The sequence below is a fragment of the Dendrobates tinctorius genome, unplaced genomic scaffold, assembly GCF_039654945.1.
Source record: "Dendrobates tinctorius isolate UK_male_01 unplaced genomic scaffold, ASM3965494v1 ptg000342l, whole genome shotgun sequence".
Classification (NCBI taxonomy): Eukaryota; Metazoa; Chordata; class Amphibia; order Anura; family Dendrobatidae; genus Dendrobates; species Dendrobates tinctorius.
This window is the reverse complement of record NW_027362008.1, coordinates 1,664,251-1,687,864: the sequence shown is the minus strand read 5'-3', so window position 1 is coordinate 1,687,864 and position 23,614 is coordinate 1,664,251. Positions and strand designations below refer to the sequence as shown.

The 23,614-nt window shown below is 45.1% G+C and overlaps 2 protein-coding genes across 3 annotated transcripts in view; both read left to right on the top strand.

Annotated features, from left to right (window-relative positions):
- Positions 1-19,976, top strand: part of LOC141074931 (uncharacterized) — a 1,026,924-nt gene extending 1,006,948 nt beyond the window's left edge. Inside the window, exons 6-10 of one of the 2 annotated variants that reach the window (XM_073562254.1) lie at positions 650-728; positions 835-932; positions 1,055-1,172; positions 15,351-15,788; positions 18,971-19,976. In XM_073562254.1, the coding sequence (XP_073418355.1) occupies positions 650-728; positions 835-932; positions 1,055-1,172; positions 15,351-15,788; positions 18,971-19,926 (1,689 nt within the window). In that variant the 3' untranslated portion in view covers positions 19,927-19,976. Of the gene's footprint in view, positions 1-649; positions 729-834; positions 933-1,054; positions 1,173-15,350; positions 16,455-18,970 lie in introns of both variants that reach the window. The other variant, XM_073562256.1, reaches the window with a different exon arrangement.
- Positions 1-23,614, top strand: part of LOC141074937 (uncharacterized) — a 153,404-nt gene that overhangs the window by 61,954 nt on the left and 67,836 nt on the right. The window lies entirely within an intron of this gene.

Genomic DNA, 23,614 nt, shown 5'->3' with positions numbered 1-23,614 from the left:
GAGCCCCAGAACCAAAGAGAGGCGAACTAAATTAAGCCTGACCTGTGTTATGGATCTGCAACACAGGACTAGGGTAGAAGGGTGAAAACTGACCCTGCACTTTGACTAGGCTGATACTCTATGATGGAGTGGGCGACCCATTCCTTGCGAATTGACCCACCGACGATTCTAGGTTAATCTCAAGAGAAGACCTAGAGATAGGGGGAGGGGGGTCCCTGAAAGATCTAAGGACTGGGTGCAAAAACGGGTCCCTAATAGAAAACACAGATAAGGCTGCAGAAACCAACTGAAAACAGAAACTAAGACTTGCAGAACCAGAGGTCCCAGCACTGCACAAATTACACACACAGAAGGCAAAGCACTAAGGCAGAGCTCAAGCGGATTAACACTGTTGTCCAGCAAGGAGTGGGAGACAGGTGCTGGTTAATAAAGAGTGATACAAACACCTGACGGAAGACAAACCCAGCACCAGAGGAAAAAGACCAGCAGCCAGTACACCACAAGAAAATAGCGGATAGTCAAAAACTTAACAGATTCTAACAACCTAAACAGGACGGAGACCGAAACACCCCGTCCTGAGTCATGACACTGACCATGAAATGATGGGACCTGAGCTCATGTTACATTTTTCTTACATTTTTCTTTTTAGGGTGAAGATCTGATTGATATTAAGGTTGAGGTTATACATGGAGCACAAAAGGCGATCGCAATATGGGCCGATCAGCAGGGTGAGGAGGGAAGACTGTCATGTTTGTTCTGTGATCACCTACTACAACTCCTATGATCTCATCATCACATGACACAATCTATTCCATCACTGTGTGTTTCCTACAGATGGATCCAGGAGGAGAAATCCACCAGAGAGATGTCCCCGTCCTCTGTATCCCCAGGACTGTCCAGAGGAGAATCACAACATCCCGGAGGATCATCAGGTAGATGGCGCTGAGCCCTGTACCGGATCTGTATATGGGGGGACATTTCTGAGCGAGGTCATAGATGTCACAGATTTTGGTGGTTTCTTGTATTGTGCTTATTGTTACATCTGATATATCAGGGGGAAGATCCGACTAAGAATAAAGTGAAGGCTGAGACAGAAGAAGAGGCGATGACGAGGGGGGATCAGCCGTGTGTGAGTGACGTGAAGGAGGAGATTACGGGAGATGTTTTCACAGGTATGTGATAATGGCCAGCGCATGATGATGATGACAGGTGTGCGATGATGATGATGATTAGCAGAGCGTGATGATGAGCAGTATTTGATGATGATGTCTGGCGTGTGATGATGACCGGTGTGTGATGATGATGACCGGCGTGGGATGATGATGATCTGGCGTGTGATGATGATGATCAGTGTGTGGTATCGTGTGGAGTCTCTGGAGCAGTGAAGTTTTATCCGCTGTCCACATGACAGCAGAAGCGTCTGGTGATGGCGCAGCTGCTCCTGTAGAGTCTGGCGGTGCACCAATGAATAACAGCACCGCCTTCACACCTCTTAATGATTTAGAAAGCACAAATTTAGTTTTCCTTTACCTTTGTTAATATTCCTTCCATCTTTTCTTTCCATATTTTTCATCCCATGTTGCCATATAAATGACTGAGCTTGAGATTTAGATGGAACCTCTGGCAGATGATTCCCTATAATGAGGCAGATGGAGACACTGTGGATGCCAACCTGTGGTCCGGCAGTGTCCATCTTTTCAAGCGTGCTTAAAAGTGCGTTCGGCCACAGATTTGTGCATCTCTGAAAAGACAGACAACGCTGAACAAAGGCTAGACAGTAACTGTGCTGCCCCATTAGTGATTGAATCCCTCGAGGATTCATCTGGATCACGTATTTTGTATATTTAGAGGGAAACGCCAATGTAAGTGCTCAGTGTAGAGCGCAGGATAAATGTGAATCAAAATGTTCTGTAAAATGTTTCCAATGAAAGCTTTATCTCAATTCACAAAAAAATCAAGTTCCCATTCAGGTCCGTCATCTTTTATGGAAATATAGAGGCTTCCACATTACTGGTAGCACAAAGGATCTGGAAAAAGCTATATGGCTCCCACCAAAATAAATCCAGCAAAATCAGCACTCCCGAATCCAAATACCTCCTCCTCAAGAGCCCAACAGTGTGCCTAAACCGCAGTTAGCGTCCACATGCATGGCATTTCTGTAGCAAGTAGAGACCCCTTAATTTACAGGGTGGGCATCTCCTGAAACACAAGCTGGTTATAATGTATGGGCACTATAATGTACAGGCACTACGATGTACTGGTTACTACAGTCTACAGGGCATAATGTACTGGGCACTACAATATATAGACACTGCAATGTTCCGGACACTACAATGTGTGGGCATTACATTAATTGGTGTGACAGAGTCACTGGTAATGTAATAGAGTGGAGATAACAGGATTTTGGTTGCTTACAGTAAAATCTGTTTCTCAGAGTCTTCATTGGGGGACACAGAAACCGTGGGTGTGTGCTGCTGCCTCTAGGAGGTTGACGCTATGCCATGGAAAAAATGTTAACTCCATCTCCACAGTATACAACCCTCTGACAGGCTGTAGGACAATCAGTTAGTGAAAAAGCAGTAGGAGACATTGTCATGTAAGCCAATCATATAATCATTGTAAGTGACATAATCATGGGAGGGCGCTGTGTCCCCCAATGAAGACTCTGAGAAACAGATTTTATGGTAAGCAACCAAAATCATGTTTTCTCTTTCATCTCATTGGGGGACACAGAAACTGTGGGACGTACAAAAGCAGTCCCTGGGGAGGGAGAAGACAGAAACTTCCTTCAGGTCAGAGCACTCACCACTGCCGCCTGAAAAATTCTGCCTAGTCTGGCGTCCGCTGAAGTATAGGTATGGACCTTTTAGAACCTTGAAAAGATATGAATGGATGACCAGTTAGCTGCCTTGCACAATTGCATGGCTGCTGCCCTATGGTGTGCCGCCCAGGAGGCGCCCACCGCCCTGGTTGAGTGAGCCTTGACCCCAACAGGGGACACCCTGTTCTTCACCCGGTAGGCTTCCAGAATTGCCATTCTAGTCCACCGGGCGATTGTCGCCTTAGAGGCCAGCAGGCCTCTTCTCACCCCATTGGGAATGACAAAGAGCTAGTCTGTTTCACTGTAAGGAGCAGTCCTAGCCAGGTAGACCCTTATTGCCCTGACCAGGTCCAGCTTATTGAAAGAACGCTCCAGAGGATGAGTTGGGGTGGGCCAAAATGATGGAAAGATTATATCCTCGCTCAGGTAGAAGGCAGATACCACCTTGGTAAGGATGGAAGGGGGGGGGCGCAAAACAACCTTGTCTTGGTGCATAATTAAAAATGGAAGGCGACAGGACAGGGTCGCCAACTCTGAAATCCGCCTAATAAAGGTGATGGCTACGAGAAATACCACCTTCCAGGACACACAGGATATGGGAGCTTCCCGGAGGGGCTCCAAGGGTGAATCTGTCAAGGCTTCCAAGACCAGGTTAAGATTCCATGGATCTGCTAGGGATCTGTAAGGAGGAGCTGTATGTGCCACCCTTTGAAGAAAGGTCTTAACCTGCAGGCTAGAGGCCAAATTCCATTGGAAAAGAATAGAGAGAGCAGATACTTGGCCTTTCAGGGAACTTAGGGCAAGACCAGCATCTAATCCTGCCTAGAGGAAAGTTAGGACAGATGGTAGGGAACAGGTTATAGGTGAGATGTGATTAGACTCACACCAGCCAAAATAAGCCTTCCAGGCTTGATAATAGACCCTGAAGAAGATGGCTTCCTAGCCTGGATGATTGTATTAATGACTTGGTCCGAAAAAAATCCGCTGCTCTCAGTATTGTGGTTTCAATGGCCAAGCCGTCAAATTGAGCAACCGAGAATTCGGGTGGTAAAACAGTTCCTGTGCCAGGAGCGCTGGTCTGTCGGGGGGGGTCTCCAGGGGTGATTTATAATTTCTGCGAACCAGGCCCTCCTGGGCTAGTACGGGGCGATCAATATGGCCTTCCTGATCCTCTTTAGCAACCTGGGTAGGAGAGGAAGGGGAGGGAACAGGTAAGGGAGTCTGAACTGTGACCAGGGAATAACCAGCGCGTCAACCCCCTATTGCCTGAGGATCGCGGCACCTGGATACAAACTATTGGACCCTTCTGTTCTATCGCGATGCCAGAAGTTCCCCATACCCGGCAGATTTGATGGAACACGTCCTGATGTAAGAACTATTCTCCTGCTGCGAGCCCCTCCCGACTGAGGAAGTCGGTGGCCGTGTTGTCTGTGCCTGGGATGTAAACTGCCGGAATCGCAGCTTCCGCCCGGCTGAAGATTCTGGATACCTCAGCTGATGCCCTGGGACTCCTGATTCCCCCCTGGTGATTGATGTATGCCACCGCTGTGGCACTGACCATCTGAATCCGGACAGGCTGATCCTTGAGGCATCCTTTCCAATGTAGAAGTGCTGGAAAGACCACCCTTGGTTCTAGAATGTTGATCGACAGGGAAGATTCTCGCCTCGACCATCTCCCCTGGACTGCTAGGTGACGGAATACCGCACCCCAGCCCAGGAGACTGGCATCCGCAGTTATCACCTGCCAGTGGACAGGGGGAAAGGACCGTCCCAGATAAACAAGGGGGAGGTCAGTCACCACTTGAGGGACGGCCTGACTGGAAGGGAGGAAGGGGCAATCCAGTGAAGAGATGGTCCTGTACCACTTAATGAGGGTGTCCTTCTGAAGTATAATGGAACGGAACAGGGCAAAGGGCATCGCCTCTGAAGCTGCCAACATCCTCCCCAGGACCCTCATGGCAACTTGAAAAGATAGGAGTCGGGATTCTAGCAGAGAGTAGATTCCCTGCCGGAGAGTAATCCACTTCCTTTCGGGAAGAAAGACCTTGGAGCGGCGGGTGTCGATTAGCATTCCTAAGAACTCTAGGCGTTGTGTTGGCATAATGCAGTATTTTTTTTCCTGTTGAAGAGCCAACCAAACTGGGACAGCATGATTAGAACCGCAGATAGGATTTTCTGAGCCTGATCGAAGGAGGGTGCTTTGACAAGAATATCGTCGAAATATGGGACTAATACTATACCTCTGACCCTTAATATAGCTACCATTGCTGCCATAATCTTCGTAGAAATTGTGGGGGTTGTTGCCAGCCCAAATGGTAGGGCTGAAAACTGGGAATGCTGCTGCTGGACAGCGAAGCGCAAAAATCTTTGATATCCCTGAAAAATGGGGCCGTGCAGGTAGGCGTCCTGAATTTCTATGGAGCATAGGAATTCCTGATCCTCCATAGAGGCAATCACCGGCCGGATCGACTCCATCCTGAAGTGGCGTAGGTGGACCCAATTGTTTGACCTTTTGAGGTCTAGTATGGGACAAACCGAGCCATCCTTTTTTGGTATTACAAACAGGTTTGAGTAAAAGCTTGTAGAATGCTCCTGCTCGGGAACAGAGATGATTACTCCTGCACTGAGGAGAAAGTCGATTGCCGCACCAAATGACACCGCAAGAAACGACCTGGAAACCATCTGCAGAGACTTTGAAGACTTAGGCAAGATAGTGAAAGAACTGGGAGCGCAGGTGGTCTTCTCTTCCATCCTCCCAGTGGATGGCCATGGACAAGGAGGTGGAATAAGATTCTGCAGGTGAACAACTGGCTACGTCGATGGTGCCGTCAGCAACGATTTGGATTTATGGATCACGGAGTGAATTACCTTTACGATGGACTACTTGCTAGAGATGGGGTGCACCTTACGAAGACTGGAAAACATCTATTTGGAAGTCGCCTTGCTACACTTGTAAGGAGAGCATTAAACTAGAACAACGTGGGAAGGGAAGCAAAAGACCAGAAAAAGCCATACACCTGACAAATGCTATTGAGAACTCTGCTATTAGAAGTGGAAAGGAAGAACAAAGACAAAAGAATCTAATTAATAAAAATATTGAAGAAAGAGAAACCAATCACAAACTAAAATGTTTCTATACTAATGCACAAAGCATGGGCAACAAACAAGGAGAATTGGAACTACTAACACAGGAAAAGAAATATGATGTCATTGGAATCACTGAAACGTGGTGGGACGATACACATGATTGGAATACAAGGCTAGAAGGATACAACTTATTTGCAATAAACAGACTTGATAAACGAGGAGGAGGTGTCGCATTGTATGTTAGAAACGCGTATATCTGCACAGAGATTGAAGCTTCAGAGACCGGGAGTTCTGTGGAAACTGTTTGGGTAAGAATACAAGGACAGAACAATGGAAAGGACACCATTGTAGGCATTTACTACAGGCCGCCTGTGCAAGCTGAAGATATGGATGAACTCTTTATGCATCAAATGGCCAAGTTCTCCAAAAAATATGACATAGTTGTCATGGGAGATTTCAACTATCCAGACATTTGTTGGGAATCTCTCTCAGGCAAAACTAACAGGTCAAGGAAATTCTTATCCTCTCTTGCTGACAACTTTATCTTCCAAAAGGTAGGGGAGAAAACAAGGGGAACTGCTACCTTGGATCTAATCCTTATAAACAGGGAGGAAATGGTTGAGGAGGTAAAAGTGGCTGGGACCCTAGGAGGTAGCGACCATGCTATTTTTTAGAATTTTGGATAACTAGAGGAGGAAGACCTGTGAAGACTCAGACGTCAAGGTTAGATTTCAGAAAGGCAGATTTTAAGGGATTCAGAAAGAGAATTGGAGGGATCCAATGGCTGGATATCCTTAAAGACAAAAATGTCCAGGAAGGATGGGAAATCTTGAAAAATGAAATTCTCAAAGCACAATTGTTAACAATTCCGAAAAGAGGGAAGAATAGGACGCATTTAAGGAAACCTGGGTGGATGAACACAGAACTTAAGCACATGCTAAAAAGGAAGAAAAAAATGTTTATAAAATGGAAAGAGGGAGGCATATCTAAAGAAGAATATAATGCTGTCTGCAGAACCTGCAGGGCCCAAATCAGATTAGCTAAAGCTGACAATGAATTGAGGCTTGCAAGAGATGTCAAAAGCAATAATAAAGGATTTTGGGGATATGTCAAAAGTAAAAGAAAAGTCAAAGATGCTATAGGATTTTTACAGGATGAAAATGATGAAATGGTAAGACAGGATGTTGAGAAGGCCGAACTTTTAAATTCCTATTTTACATCTGTTTTCTCTCAGAAAGGAAATGTAACATCAACTGTTCTTCACTGTCCTATTAAGGGAATAGAAGAATCCAGGATATCTATAAACAGAAAGATAGTGAGGAAACACTTAGCTAACCTAAATGAATTCAAGTCTCCAGGTCCAGATGAATTACACCCCAGAGTACTGAAGGAGATAGCAGAAGAAATTTTTGAACCCCTCTCCATAATCTTTGAAAATTCTTGGAGAACAGTAGAAGTTCCAGAAGACTGGAGAAGAGCAAATGTTGTTCCTATCTTCAAAAAGGGGAAGAAGGTGGACCCAGGCAACTATAGGCCCGTGAGTCTGACTTCTATACCAGGAAAGATCTTTGAACAAATTATTAAACAACATGTATGTCAGTACCTGGATAAGAATTAAGTGATTAAACAGAGTCAGCATGGGTTTGTAACTAATAAGTCATGTCAGACTAACTTAATTTCCTTCTATGACGGAATCACTGATTGGGTGGATCAAGGAAATGCTGTAGATATAGTATATCTTGACTTCAGAAAAGCATTTGACAAAGTATCTCATACAATCCTTATTGAAAAAATGACTAAGTGTGGAATGGACAAGGCAACTGTTAGGTGGATTCATAACTGGCTTAGTGATCGGACCCAAAGAGTGGTCGTAAATGGCTGCACATCCAGTTGGAAGAATGTCTCAAGTGGGGTACCACAGGGCTCTGTCCTGGGCCCTGTATTGTTCAACATCTTTATCAACGATTTAGATGAAGGAATTGAGGGTAAACTGATTAAATTTGCTGATGACACAAAGCTAGGAGGGATAGCTAATACTAGAGAAGAGAGAGAGAGGATTCAAAAAGATTTAAATAAACTGGAGAAGTGGGCAGCAACTAACAGAATGGTTTTTAACAGGGAAAAATGCAAAGTACTACATCTGGGCAATAAAAATGAAAAAAGCATATACAGAATGGGAGGAATAGGGCTAAGGAACAGCACATGTGAAAAAGACTTGGGTATACTAATAGATCACAGACTGAATATGAGTCAACAGTGTGATGCAGCAGCAAAAAAGGCAAATGCAATTCTAGGATGTATTAACAGAAGCATATAGTCTAGATCACGTGAAGTCATTATTTCCCTCTACTCCTCTTTGGTCAGACCTCATCTGGAATACTGTGTCCAGTTTTGGGCACCACATTTTAAAAAAGACATCAACCAAAATCTGAGGCCATGGCAGCGTCTCTTGGTGGTTGGGATAGAAAAAAGGACAAATCAGCCTGCCAGGCCTTTAGCCAGACCGTTCGCCGGATGGCTACCCTGTTGCTGGATGCTAGGGCTGCGCAGGATGCGGCGTCCAAGGCTGCTGATACCATACACTTCCCGACCAGAGAGATTTGGTATGCGAACTCCGTTAGTTCTGCTGGTGGGGCCCCGGCCAATATTCCCTATCTAAGCTGTTTGACCCATTCTGAAAAAGACTCATCTACCCAAGCTGAGGCGGATTCCGTACACAATATAGCGGCTGCTGCTCCTAAAGGTGGATCTTGCCAGGGATTCTACCCTCCTATCATTGGGATACTCACTCCAGGGGTGCCCCACTGGCGAGTGGAAGGACTGTTTTCGTAGAGAGTCTGGATACTGGTGGATCCACCAAAGGCGAGGCGGTTCAGTTGGCAGTGAGATCTGGATATGAGATCCCAAAATGGCTTCCCCTCTGAAACTGCCTGGTTGGGTTTTCCCTTTCCCTGGCCAACACTTCCTCAAAATCCCTGTGGGAGGCGAAGACCCTGGAGGGGGACCTATGCCGTTTAAATGAGAGAGCCTGATCATCAGGCTTCAATGTGGCGTCCTTAGTGTTAAAGTCTCATTGACTGCAGCAATTAGGTCCTGGGACTGTTCCGGCCCGTACTCAGAACCCTCCTCTGAGGGTGTCTCTAAAAATGCTTCCTGCTTCTGGGGAGGAGGAACGGGAGGAGGCAGACGGCCAGAGAAACTCTGGCGGTGAGATGGAGTGAGAAGGGGACCTGGGTTGGTGGTTCTGTCTCAACTTTTTACGGCCTCTAGAAGGTCCAAAAAGTGACTCCTTTGAATGCACCTGTGTCCACTGAAGTCTGGAGTGGCAATCTGTCAAGCACCGTTACCAGGTTCTGTGATACCTTGGTAAGGTTAGCCACGGATTTAGACAAGGAAGAGGCCCGTCCCGGACACTCACTGTCTCCCGAGGCAACGGCTGACCCCTGGGCGGCAGGCAGGACGGCCTCATCCAGCTCCTGGGATAATGCGGGAGCTCTGGCAGGAAAGGTGGAGGGGCTGCACCTGCTCTCTAGCATAGGAAATATAGTGGGTCTGCTGCGCTCTGAGCAGAGTGGGGAGGACTGACCCGAAGGAAGCTTTTTATTGCATGAGGTACATACAAAATGTTTAACGATGGTAGCTGGAGAGGATGAAGAGGAGCGGGACTGCTCTCCTTTGGGCATACTGATAGGCCCTTCTAACTGGCTGACCATCGGGGGTAAAAAGCGGAGTAAGGGAGCAACAACTGTAGTGCAGTACTCACATCCTGTGTCCCCACTGCAGTTGCCGCCTGTAGGCAGAGGAGAGAGAGGTGAACAGCTCTGCCACCCCCGCCCGGAACCGGAGGGCGGGTCCCAGCCTCGGACTCCCTGGAGCATCAAGATGGCGCCGGTCCCGGAATAGGACCCCGGACGGCTGGACCTACCCCGGAAGCCGGGATCTGACATCGGACGCGCGCATGCTGTACTCTGAAGTCGGTGGGGAGCCGCTGGAGCCCAGGAGCATAACGCCGCCGCGGGAGGATTGGAGGCCGCGCCGCAATCTGCATTCCTGCAGTGCTTGGAAGCAGGTACAGGCTCTTGACATAAGTTGGTGCCACGGGCTGTATGCAAGGAAAAGAGCTTCTCTTTTTTTTTTTTTTTTTTTACTTTCAATAAAAAATTCTGCAGCCTCTTACATCCAGCTCCCCCCGTGACAGGGAGCAGTTACCTGACGAAAAGATTGCTGTCCCAAATCTTTTCTGCAGGGCGTCTCACTCGATCATCAGGCTCTGGAGGGCGAGTGATGAGAGACGAAGGTCAGGACCAGGTACGATCACCTGAACACGAGCCCGTGTTAGGGGCTAGGGTCCTGCCAGTGGGATCTATGAGGATACGGGGTGGCAGTACACGCCATACTCATAAACCCGGTGTGGGAATACAGATGTAGCCGATCTACTCTGTATCCCTCCATGGTTACCTGAAAAGGAACAACGCACATTGAGGTAGGCCTGGGTCTGCGAGAGACCCCTGTCCACCTCCTGCTGACACTAAGCAAAACTGATTGTCCTACAGCCGGTCGGAGGGGTGTATACTGCGGAAGCGGAGTTAAGATTTTTTTCATGGCATAGTGTCAACCTCCTAGATGCAGCAGCACACACCCACGGTTTCTGTGTCCCCCAATGAGACGAAAGAGAAATGTTTCACTACACCTAATGGCGTCAGTGATATAAAATCCAGAGTTGTATTTCCTCCAGCACAGTAAGTGTTGCCAGGGTTAAGCTGTGGGCTGGTTTTTAGGGGAACATTCATAGAGTGGGTGGGAGAATGTCCCCGCATATCTCCCCCTACAGAGCTAGCACCACTGTGTGCTGACAGGACCTGGGTGAGGTCACAGTCATATGATCAGTCGCGTGGTGGAGGAGTCACATGTCTGGGCTTAAATGACTGAAGGGAAAAACTCTCAGTGTTCAGTGTGTTCGCCTGGAGAAGGAGCACTGCAGGAGAGTGCTGCATGGACTAGAGAACCTGAACCGTGTGTGTTCTGTCAGCCACTCACAGGAGGACTGTGTTTGTTCTGCCGCCATTTTGTTTTGTTTTCCTGTTTTGCCCAGAGGGCTGTATTTTCTTTACCACACCTGGGTTTATGCTGCCTACAATAAACCAAAGGAAGTTCTTAAAGCCGCAGTGTACCCGTGTCTACCTGCGTGTGCAGCCAAGTGAGCCGATTTACCACAATGGGCACTACAATGTACCGGACACTACAATATACTGGGCACTATAATATATGGGCACAACAATGTACCGGATACTGCAATGTACTGGGCACTGCAATGTACTGGGCACTATAATATATGGGCACAACAATGTACCGGATACTGCAATGTACTGGGCACTACAATGTACAGGCACTACAATGTACAGGCACTACAATGGCATAGTTGTATTTTCACTTATCAATATCCACACTGCTTGTTTCTGGAGAACACCCATGGAGTCAAATACATCACTGAACATGTGAATAAATTCCCAGAGGGGTGCAATTTCCAAAATGGGGTTTCTTGTGGGGGATTCTGCTTTTCTAACAGTTAGGAGTTCTGTATATGGAGTCCGCAAATTATTCTTCGAAAATTTGTTCCCCAAGAGTCAAATAGCGCTCCTTTCCTCCGAAGTCTCGCCGTGTGGATACGCAGTACTGCACAGCATCATATGTCGTATTTCCACGTCCAGCAGAAATTGTGTAACAAATTATGAGGTCATTTTTACCCATTTCACCTTGTGAAAAAGTAAAATCTGGGGCTAAAACAACATTACAGTGGTAAAAATGTAATTTTTTTTCCCTCACAGTTCAATGGTATAGCATTTTGTGAAGCCATACCTCAAGACATATTCCTTGAGGGGTCTAGTATCCAAAATAGGAGCAGTTGTGGGGGGTTTCCACTGGATAGACACATCAGAGGCTCTACAAAAGGCGACGTGGCATACTCTGTCTATGTCATCTGATTTTGCGCTCCAAAATTCAAATGGTTCTCCTTCCCTTCCGAGCTCTTCATGGACCCCCATACAGCAGTATTCCCAAACATATGGGGTATCGCTGTACTCAGGAGAAATCGCACAACAAATTGTATGGTGCATTTTATGCTTTTCTTTTGTGAAAATTAAAAATTTGGAGCTAAAGCAACATTTTTGTGGTGATAGAATTAAAATGTATTTTTTCCTTCCACATTCCATTAATTCCTGTGAAGCAGTGGAAGGGTTAATACATTTCTTGAATGTGGTTTTGAGCACCTTGAGGGGTGCAGTTTTTCGACTGGTCACTTTTGGTATTTTCTGTCACATAGGCCCCTCAAAGTCACTTCAAACGTGAAGTGGTCTCTAAATAAATAAAGTTTTGTAAATTTTGTTGGAAAAAAAGAGAAATTGCTGATAAATTTCCTAACAAAAAAATTATGTTTCAAAAATGATTCTGATGTAAAGTAGACATGTGGGAAATGTGATTTATTAACTATTTTTGGTTATTTACCTATATACTCGTGCATAAGCCGAGCTTTTCAGCACATTGTGCCCAAAACACCCCCCCCTCGGCTTATACGAGTCATTGTCCCAGAAATACAGCGGGGGAGGGGGAGTGGCGGAGCAGCGGGTCACAGAGGCAGGAGACGGCGGCTAAAGCCTGTGCCCGATGCTAAGGAGAAGTGAATATTCACTGCGCTGACAGTAAATATTCATTTCTCTTATATCGTGCACAGTTACAGCCGCAGGCGCCGGCTTTCAGCACACATCCTACTTACCTTCCTGCGCGCCCTCGCTGCATCTCGTTCGTTCCAACGCCAGCAGCTCTTCCAGCCGAGCAATCGCGTGGCTCCACTCATTAAGGTAATTAATATTCATGCCTCTCCACTCCCATAGGCGTGGAGTGAATATTCTTTACCTTAATGAGTGGGCCACGTGATCGCTCGGCAGGAAGAGCTGCTGGCGCCAGAACGAGATGCGGCGAGGACGCGCAGGAAGGTAAGTAGGATGTGTGTTTGTTTTCTCTTTAATAGGAACCATGCATACAAGGATAGGGATGGGGGAGCCATGTATTCAAGGACAGGGATGAGGAGACAATGCATACCCGGCTTACACTCGAGTCAATATGTTTACCCAGTTTCTTGAGGCAAAATTAGGTGCCTCGGCTTATACTCGGGTCGACTTATATGGTAACTGTGTTTAATCCCTTAACAACCAGAGGTATGTTTGATTTGCGTTTCTGTTTTTCGCTCTCCTTCTTCCCAGATCCATAATGTTTTTATTTTTATGTAAATATGGCCATGTGAGGGCTTGTTTTCTGTGGGACGAGTTGCACTTTTGAACGACACTTTTGAAAAAAAATTCAGAGTGCGGTGAAGTTGCAAAAAAGTTCAATCCCACAGTTGTTGGTTTTCTTTTTTTTTTTTGTTTTTTTACCATGTTCACTAAATACTAAAACTGCCCTGCCATTATGATTCTCCAGGTCATTGCGAGTTCATAGACACCAAACTCCAAAATACTCTTTATGAAAATATCAAAAATTTTACAAAAAATTAACTCATAAAATGACAACCAAAATTTACAACAAACTTGAAGTAAAATATGTCACTAAAATCTCAGAATCAGTGGAATGTGTGGAGGCTCCATAGTTACCTAATATATAAAGCTCAAGTGTATGTATGTGTGTATGTCCGGGATAGGCATTCGCACAGTCGCAGCTACAGCTACAAAATTTGGCACAGTCACACGTCTGGACCCCGAGTGTGTCCTAGGCTATGTTGTGAGGCGAAATTTTAACCCTGCGCATTCCAATTCACCATACAATTTTGCCCCTATCTACATAATGGGGGAAAAGTGTGTGTCAAGCCACGCCCCTCATTATGATGTCACAATGGTTGCCATGGTGACGCTGATGTCATCATAGGTTGCAAGCCCCGCCGCTCATTATGATGTCATAATGGTTGACTATGGGATGGAGGATGTGTGATGGGTATATGGGCACGGGACTATGGGATGGAGCATGTGTGATGGGTATATGGGCATGGGACTATGGGATGGAGCATGTGTGATGGGTATATGGGCATGGGACTATGGGATGGAACATGTGTATGATGGGTATTTGGGCACGGGACTATGGGATGGAGCATGTGTGATGGGTATATGGGCACGGGCCTATGGGATGGAGGATGGGTATATGGGCACGGAACTATGGGATGGAGGATATGTATGACGGGTATATGGGCACGGGACTATGGGATGGCGGATATGTATGATGGGTATATGGGCATGGGACTATGAGATGAAGGATGTGTGATGGGTATATGGGCACTCGACTATGGGATGGCGAATATGTATAATGGGTATATAGGCATGGGACTGTGGGATGGAGGATGTGTGATGGGTATATGGGCATGGGACTATGGGATGGAGGATGTGTGATGGGTGTATGCGCACTGGACTACAGGATGGAGGATATGTATGACTGGTATATGGGCACGGGACTATGGGATGGCGGATATGTATGATGGGTATATGGGCACGGGACTATGGGATGGAGGATATGTATGATGGGTATATGGGCACGGGACTATGGGATGGCGGATATGTATGATGGGTATATGGGCACGGGACTATGGGATGGAGGATGGGTGATGGGTATATGGGCACTGGACTATGGGATGAAGGATGTGTGATGGGTATATGGGCATGGGACTATGGAATGGAGGATGTGTGATGGGTATATGGGCACTCGACTATGGGATGGAGGATATGTATGATGGGTATATGGACACGGAACTATGAGATGGAGGAAATGTATGATGGGTATATGGGCATGGGACTATGAGATGAAGGATGTGTGATGGGTATATGGGCACTCGACTATGGGATGGAGAATATGTATGATGGGTATATGGGCATGGGACTATGGGATGGAGGATGTGTGATGGGTATATGGGCACTTGACTATTTGATGGAGGATAGGTATGTTGGGTATATGGGCACGGGAGTATGGGATGGAGGATAATTATAATTTGTTATAACTATCCACAGTTAGTTACTATGCCCGGGCAGCGCCGGCCTCTTCAGTTAGTTACCATATAAAGTGACAGTGGTCAAAATGAGGCTCGGTCATTAACGTACGTAACTTACAAAGTGGCTTGCTCCTAAGGAGTTAATGTGCCTTCAGAGCTATTTCAATCTTCTAAGGTTTCCTATGATGCCCTGGGGCATACTGAGGACATGATTATGGTGTCTGGCTTGTGCCAATGTCACCAGTTTGTGTTCTTCACTTTACCCGTCATTGAGTTATTGTTATGGCATGTAGTTATCTTCCTTATTACCGATACTTTCACTGACGAGGTTCTTCATTGTGAGCTCCATAAAATATATTTAGAAATCCCTTTAGTGTAGTTAGGTTGGACGTGAATTTTTTCTATCTTTCTTCCTTATAGGAAATCCTTGTGAGCATAACGGTTTGTCACTAAATTGTAAGAAAGAAGATATCGGGAAGCAGTCTAATGGAGAAAACCTCATTCCCCTTCATGGACCTCCTGGCCTTCACAGCACTTCACTTTCTTATACTCCTCCTAATCATGAGGAACCCTCTCCTGAGCAATCTCACATTGTTACCACAATTCCAGGTGACAAAGTGGATACAAGATTTCAGTGTGACAAGCAACTTACTACAAGCTCAGATTTTTTAACACAAGGAAAACACAAAGGAGAGAAGCCATACTCCTGTTCAGAATGTGGGAAATGCTTTACAGATAAAACAAAATGTGTTACACATCATAGAATTCACACAGGAGAAAAGCCATTTTCATGTTCAGAATGTGGGAAGGCCTTCACAGATAAAGGGAATCTTAATAAACATCAGAGAATTCATACAGGTGAGAAGCCGTATTCATGTTCAGAATGTGGGAAATCCTACACAGATAAAGGGAGTCTTATTAGACATCAGAGAATTCACACAGGAGAAAGGCCAGTTTCATGTTTGGAATGTGGTAAGGCCTTCGCAGATACAGGGAGTCTTTTTAGACATCAGAGAATTCATACAGGAGAAAGGCCAGTTTCATGTTTGGAATGTGGGAAGGCCTTCACAGATAAAGGGAATCTTATTAAACATCAGAGAATTCATACAGGAGAGAAGCCATTTTCATGTATGGAATGTGGGAAGGCCTTCACAATTAAAGGGAATCTTACTATACATCAGAGAATTCACACAGGAGAGAAGCCATACTCATGTTCAGAATGTGGAAAGTCTTTCATAGATAAACTGAGTCTTATTACACATCAGAGAATTCACACAGGAGAGAAGCCATACTCATGTTCAGAATGTGGAAAGTCCTTCACAAATAATGGGCATCTTACTCTACATCAGAGAATTCACACAGGAGAGAAGCCGTATTCATGTTCAGAATGTGGAAAGTCCTTCGTAGATAAACGGAGTCTTATTGCACATCAGAGAATTCACACAGGAGAGAAGCCGTATTCATGTTCAGAATGTGGGAAATGTTTTAGAAATAAATCACATCTTGTAAAACATGAGAGAAGACATGCTGGAAAAAAACTATAATTATGTTCTGTGTTTTATAAATTTTAATAAACATTGCTCAGTATAAATGAGTACACCCCCTTTGATAAGATTTAATTAATATCTCACTGAACTTCAGAACCATTTTGCCAACACTAAGTTTCATAGAACATTTTGTTGGGGGGAATATAATGGAGCGGAGCTGTGTGTGGGGGGAATATAACAGAGGAACTGTGTGTGGGGAGAATATGCTAGAGAGAAGCTGTGTGGGGGAATATGATGAAGAGGAGCTGTTTGGGCAGAATATGACAGAGGAGCTGTGTGGGGGAATATAACGGAGAGGAGCTGTGTGTGGGGAATATGACGGAGAGGAGTTGTATGTGTGTAGAGAATACAACAGAGGAGAGCAGTGTGTGGGGGTATATGATGGAGAGGAGCCGTGTGTGTATTAGCTTCAGTGATATCAACCTAGGAAAATGCCCCAGCACAAGAAGTGGTTAATGGGCCATGTTTAGTGCTAGGTTGATAATTGGTAATCGGCCATGTTTAGTGCTAGGTTGGTAATCGGCCATGTTTAGTGCTAGGTTGGTAATCGGCCATGTTTAGTGCTAGGTTGGTAATCGGTAATCGGCCATGTTTAGTGCTAGGTTGGTAATTGGTAATCGGCCATGTTTAGTGCTAGGTTGGTAATCGGTAATCGGCCATGTTTAGTGCTAGGTTGGTAATCGGTAATCGGCTATGTTTAGTGCTAGGTTGGTAATCGGTAATCGGCCATGTTTAGTGCTAGGTTGGTAATCGGCCATGTTTAGTGCTAGGTTGGTAATCGGTAATCGGCCATGTTTAGTGCTAGGTTGGTAATCGGTAATCGGCCATGTTTAGTGCTAGGTTGGTAATTGGTAATCGGCCATGTTTAGTGCTAGGTTGGTAATCCGTAATCGGCCATGTTTAGTGCTAGGTTGATTGAACAGCTGTAGAGTGAGGAGTCCAGAGGATAAATACACAGCCTTAGAGCTCATACCCATATGTGTGAAAAAAAAGTTCCGATATCAGGACAAAAAAAACAGACGAGTGTCATGTGAGTACAATCCGATTTACATCCGAATGCAATGTGATTTTAAGATGAGCTTTTACATAGAGAAATTTTCTAAGTCTTTTACACATAGTTTTCAAAGGAAATATTCTTGGGATGGGTATATGTGATGGGTATATGGCCACGGGAGTATGGGATGGAGCATGTGTGATGGGTATATGGGCATGGGACTATGGGATGGAACATGTGTATGATGGGTATTTGGGCACGGGACTATGGGATGGAGCATGTGTGATGGGTATATGGGCACGGGCCTATGGGATGGAGGATGGGTATATGGGCACGGAACTATGGGATGGAGGATATGTATGACGGGTATATGGGCACGGGACTATGGGATGGCGGATATGTATGATGGGTATATGGGCATGGGACTATGAGATGAAGGATGTGTGATGGGTATATGGGCACTCGACTATTGGATGGCGAATATGTATGATGGGTATATAGGCATGGGACTGTGGGATGGAGGATGTGTGATGGGTATATGGGCATGGGACTATGGGATGGAGGATGTGTGATGGGTGTATGCGCACTGGACTACAGGATGGAGGATATGTATGACTGGTATATGGGCACGGGACTATGGGATGGCGGATATGTATGATGGGTATATGGGCACGGGACTATGGGATGGAGGATGGGTGATGGGTATATGGGCACTGGACTATGGGATGAAGGATGTGTGATGGGTATATGGGCATGGGACTATGGAATGGAGGATGTGTGATGGGTATATGGGCACTCGACTATGGGATGGAGGATATGTATGATGGGTATATGGGCACGGAACTATGAGATGGAGGAAATGTATGATGGGTATATGGGCATGGGACTATGAGATGAAGGATGTGTGATGGGTATATGGGCACTTGACTATGGGATGGAGAATATGTATGATGGGTATATGGGCATGGGACTATGGGATGGAGGATGTGTGATGGGTATATGGGCACTTGACTATTTGATGGAGGATAGGTATGTTGGGTATATGGGCACGGGAGTATGGGATGGAGGATAATTATAATTTGTTATAACTATCCACAGTTAGTTACTATGCCCGGGCAGCACCGGCCTCTTCAGCTAGTTACCATATAAAGTGACAGTGGTCAAAATGAGGCTCGGTCATTAACGTACGTAACTTACAAAGTGGCTTGCTCCTAAGGAGTTAATGTGCCTTCAGAGCTATTTCAATCTTCTAAGGTTTCCTATGATGCCCTGGGGCATACTGAGGACATGATTATGGTGTCTGGCTTGTGCCAATGTCACCAGTTTGTGTTCTTCACTTTACCCGTCATTGAGTTATTGTTATGGCATGTAGTTATCTTCCTTATTACAGATACTTTCACTGACGAGGTTCTTCATTGTGAGCTCCATAAAATATATTTAGAAATCCCTTTAGTGTAGTTAGGTTGGACGTGAATTTTTTCTATCTTTCTTCCTTATAGGAAATCCTTGTGAGCATAACGGTTTGTCACTAAATTGTAAGAAAGAAGATATCGGGAAGCAGTCTAATGGAGAAAACCTCATTCCCCTTCATGGACCTCCTGGCCTTCACAGCACTTCACTTTCTTATACTCCTCCTAATCATGAGGAACCCTCTCCTGAGCAATCTCACATTGTTACCACAATTCCAGGTGACAAAGTGGATACAAGATTTCAGGGTGACAAGCAACTTACTACAAGCTCAGATTTTTTAACACAAGGAAAACACAAAGGAGAGAAGCCATACTCCTGTTCAGAATGTGGGAAATGCTTTACAGATAAAACAAAATGTGTTACACATCATAGAATTCACACAGGAGAAAAGCCATTTTCATGTTCAGAATGTGGGAAGGCCTTCACAGATAAAGGGAATCTTAATAAACATCAGAGAATTCATACAGGTGAGAAGCCGTATTCATGTTCAGAATGTGGGAAATCCTACACAGATAAAGGGACTCTTATTAGACATCAGAGAATTCACACAGGAGAAAGGCCAGTTTCATGTTTGGAATGTGGTAAGGCCTTCGCAGATACAGGGAGTCTTTTTAGACATCAGAGAATTCATACAGGAGAAAGACCAGTTTCATGTTTGGAATGTGGGAAGGCCTTCACAGATAAAGGGAATCTTATTAAACATCAGAGAATTCATACAGGAGAGAAGCCATTTTCATGTATGGAATGTGGGAAGGCCTTCACAATTAAAGGGAATCTTACTATACATCAGAGAATTCACACAGGAGAGAAGCCATATTCATGTTCAGAATGTGGAAAGTCCTTCGTAGATAAACGGAGTCTTATTGCACATCAGAGAATTCACACAGGAGAGAAGCCGTATTCATGTTCAGAATGTGGGAAATGTTTTAGAAATAAATCACATCTTGTAAAACATGAGAGAAGACATGCTGGAAAAAAACTATAATTATGTTCTGTGTTTTATAAATTTTAATAAACATTGCTCAGTATAAATGAGTACACCCCCTTTGATAAGATTTAATTAATATCTCACTGAACTTCAGAACCATTTTGCCAACACTAAGTTTCATAGAACATTTTGTTGGGGGGAATATAATGGAGCGGAGCTGTGTGTGGGGGGAATATAACAGAGGAACTGTGTGTGGGGAGAATATGCTAGAGAGAAGCTGTGTGGGGGAATATGATGAAGAGGAGCTGTTTGGGCAGAATATGACAGAGGAGCTGTGTGGGGGAATATAACGGAGAGGAGCTGTGTGTGGGGAATATGACGGAGAGGAGTTGTATGTGTGTAGAGAATACAACAGAGGAGAGCAGTGTGTGGGGGTATATGATGGAGAGGAGCCGTGTGTGTATTAGCTTCAGTGATATCAACCTAGGAAAATGCCCCAGCACAAGAAGTGGTTAATGGGCCATGTTTAGTGCTAGGTTGATAATTGGTAATCGGCCATGTTTAGTGATAGGTTGGTAATCGGCCATGTTTAGTGCTAGGTTGGTAATCGGCCATGTTTAGTGCTAGGTTGGTAATCGGTAATCGGCCATGTTTAGTGCTAGGTTGGTAATCGGCCATGTTTAGTGCTAGGTTGGTAATCGGTAATCGGCCATGTTTAGTGCTAGGTTGGTAATCGGTAATCGGCCATGTTTAGTGCTAGGTTGGTAATTGGTAATCGGCCATGTTTAGTGCTAGGTTGGTAATTGGTAATCGGCCATGTTTAGTGCTAGGTTGGTAATTGGTAATCGGCCATGTTTAGTGCTAGGTTGGTAATTGGTAATCGGTCATGTTTAGTGCTAGGTTGGTAATTGGTAATCGGCCATGTTTAGTGCTAGGTTGGTAATCCGTAATCGGCCATGTTTAGTGCTAGGTTGGTAATTGGTAATCGGCCATGTTTAGTGCTAGGTTGGTAATTGGTAATCGGCCATGTTTAGTGCTAGGTTGGTAATCGGTAATCGGCCATGTTTAGTGCTAGGTTGGTAATCGGTAATCGGCCATGTTTAGTGCTAGGTTGGTAATCGGTAATCGGCCATGTTTAGTGCTAGGTTGGTAATCGGTAATCGGCCATGTTTAGTGCTAGGTTGGTAATTGGTAATCGGCCATGTTTAGTGCTAGGTTGGTAATTGGTAATCGGTCATGTTTAGTGCTAGGTTGGTAATTGGTAATCGGCCATGTTTAGTGCTAGGTTGGTAATCCGTAATCGGCCATGTTTAGTGCTAGGTTGGTAATTGGTAATCGGCCATGTTTAGTGCTAGGTTGGTAATTGGTAATCGGCCATGTTTAGTGCTAGGTTGGTAATCCGTAATCGGCCATGTTTAGTGCTAGGTTGGTAATTGGTAATCGGCCATGTTTAGTGCTAGGTTGGTAATTGGTAATCGGCCATGTTTAGTGCTAGGTTGGTAATCGGTAATCGGCCATGTTTAGTGCTAGGTTGGTAATTGGTAATCGGCCATGTTTAGTGCTAGGTTGGTAATCGGTAATCGGCCATGTTTAGTGCTAGGTTGGTAATTGGTAATCGGCCATGTTTAGTGCTAGGTTGGTAATTGGTAATCGGCCATGTTTAGTGCTAGGTTGGTAATCGGTAATCGGCCATGTTTAGTGCTAGGTTGATTGAACAGCTGTAGAGTGAGGAGTCCAGAGGATAAATACACAGCCTTAGAGCTCATACCCATATGTGTGAAAAAAAAGTTCGGATATCAGGACAAAAAAAACAGACGAGTGTCATGTGAGTACAATCCGATTTTTCACACCTATCATCCGATTTACATCCGAATGCAATGTGATTTTAAGATGAGCTTTTACATAGAGAAATTTTCTAAGTCTTTTACACATAGTTTTCAAAGGAAATATTCTTCAAAACACACATATATATTAGATATAAATGAAAAGCTGGTAATTCAGCAACTGTGTACAGTAAAATCACAGCGTGACAGGTTAGAATAGATATATACACATAGAATAGATAGAAATATAGATGTCAGTGACACACACACATATATGTTTATATATTACATAGAAGGAAAGCCGGCAATTCAGCAGCCACGTACCGTAATATCACAATAGGAGCCGACAGCATAGAATAGATGGGTTACATTAAATATAAATAGAATAGGTAGATATATAGATATCAGGGACAGATACACTTAGTACAGCGCGTGTCCAGCTTACTGTACATGTATTTAATTATTAAAAGTAGAGATGAGCGACTTTGCTTTTTTTCGGGTCAAGTCGGGTTTCGTGAAACCCGACTTTCGCAAAAGTCGGGTCGAACGAAATCAGCCGATTTTTGTGAAAAGTCGAAGGCCGACTGAAACACGAAACCCAATGCAAGTCAATGGGGAATTATAGTCGGCAGTGAGAGGAGGACAGGAAACACACCTACAGTGCCCTTTTGAATGCCAAAAACATCAATTCTGATTACTGAAGCTTTTCAACCTTAATTTACTTCATAATACTAGTTACGCACTGAAAAATGGGGGTTATTTGGCTAAATTTGTGGGGGGGTAGGGCTGGCTACAGGTTTTCATGTGCCCTGGGCCAAAGAGCGCCCCTTTAACACATACCACAACTCATCATGCTCCGATACCGCAGCATAGTACAATAGCGGCATAGTACAATGAAAAATACTTCACTTTTTACATCTCATGACTGATATCCATTTTAAATTCTCCAATAGCTCCAAAAACGGACAGTATATTACTCCATAGGGTATTATGGCCACCGCATAGTGCGCTATACAGAGTAATGAGGCCCATATATTTCTCCATACAGAATCATTGGTCCTATATAATGTTCCATACAGTATATGATGAGCTCCACATAATGCTACAGTGTATGTTGGTCCCCATGGATGAAGCTGCACTGTCTTATGGGCCCAAATAATGCTCCATATATAATGGGCCCCATATCTAATGCTCCAGTGTATAATGGGCCCTGTAAATGCTGCTCCAGTGTCTGATGTCCACCTTTGGAATGCTCCAGTGTATGGTGGGCCCCATCTATCATTCTCCAGAGTATAGTGCTCCCCAAAAATTGCTGTCCCAACATTGAAAACAATTACAAAAGTCTCAAATAAGTCTCTCTAGGGAATCCCTATACTAGTCTGGGCGTACAGACGTGATGTCATTGCGCTCTCTGATCAGAATATCACTGTCAGGAAACACGGAAGACGTCATGGCAGTGGAGCAGGGAGAGGTAAGTATTTCAACTTTGCAAGTGCTGTGATCCTGAGCAAGCGGGGGGGCCCACTGGTTGGCGACGGCACTGGCACAGGGCCCCTCATAGTACGGCGGTGTGTCTGACAGCGGGTGTGCACCCCCACCGTCAGAGACACTTGATTGCACTATGAGGGACCCAGTGCCCACGCCCAAGAGTCGACCCACCCACCTGTCCAGGGCAACGGCACTCGCACGGTTGCGTGCGCTAGGTGGTGACCCCGGCCATGGGGGGGGAGGCAGCACAGTTAGGGAGGTTTACAAAATGGCATATGTTGATGTGGGACATTCACCTGCTGCTAAAGGCGAAATTGGTCAAGTCCCAGGAAGAGGAGGACCAAAGAAAGCCATTTTTCTGGCAACCTATGTGTCATCAGGGTAAGGTGTGACAAAATCCTTGGAAACCCATGCATGGTTCATTTTAATGAAGG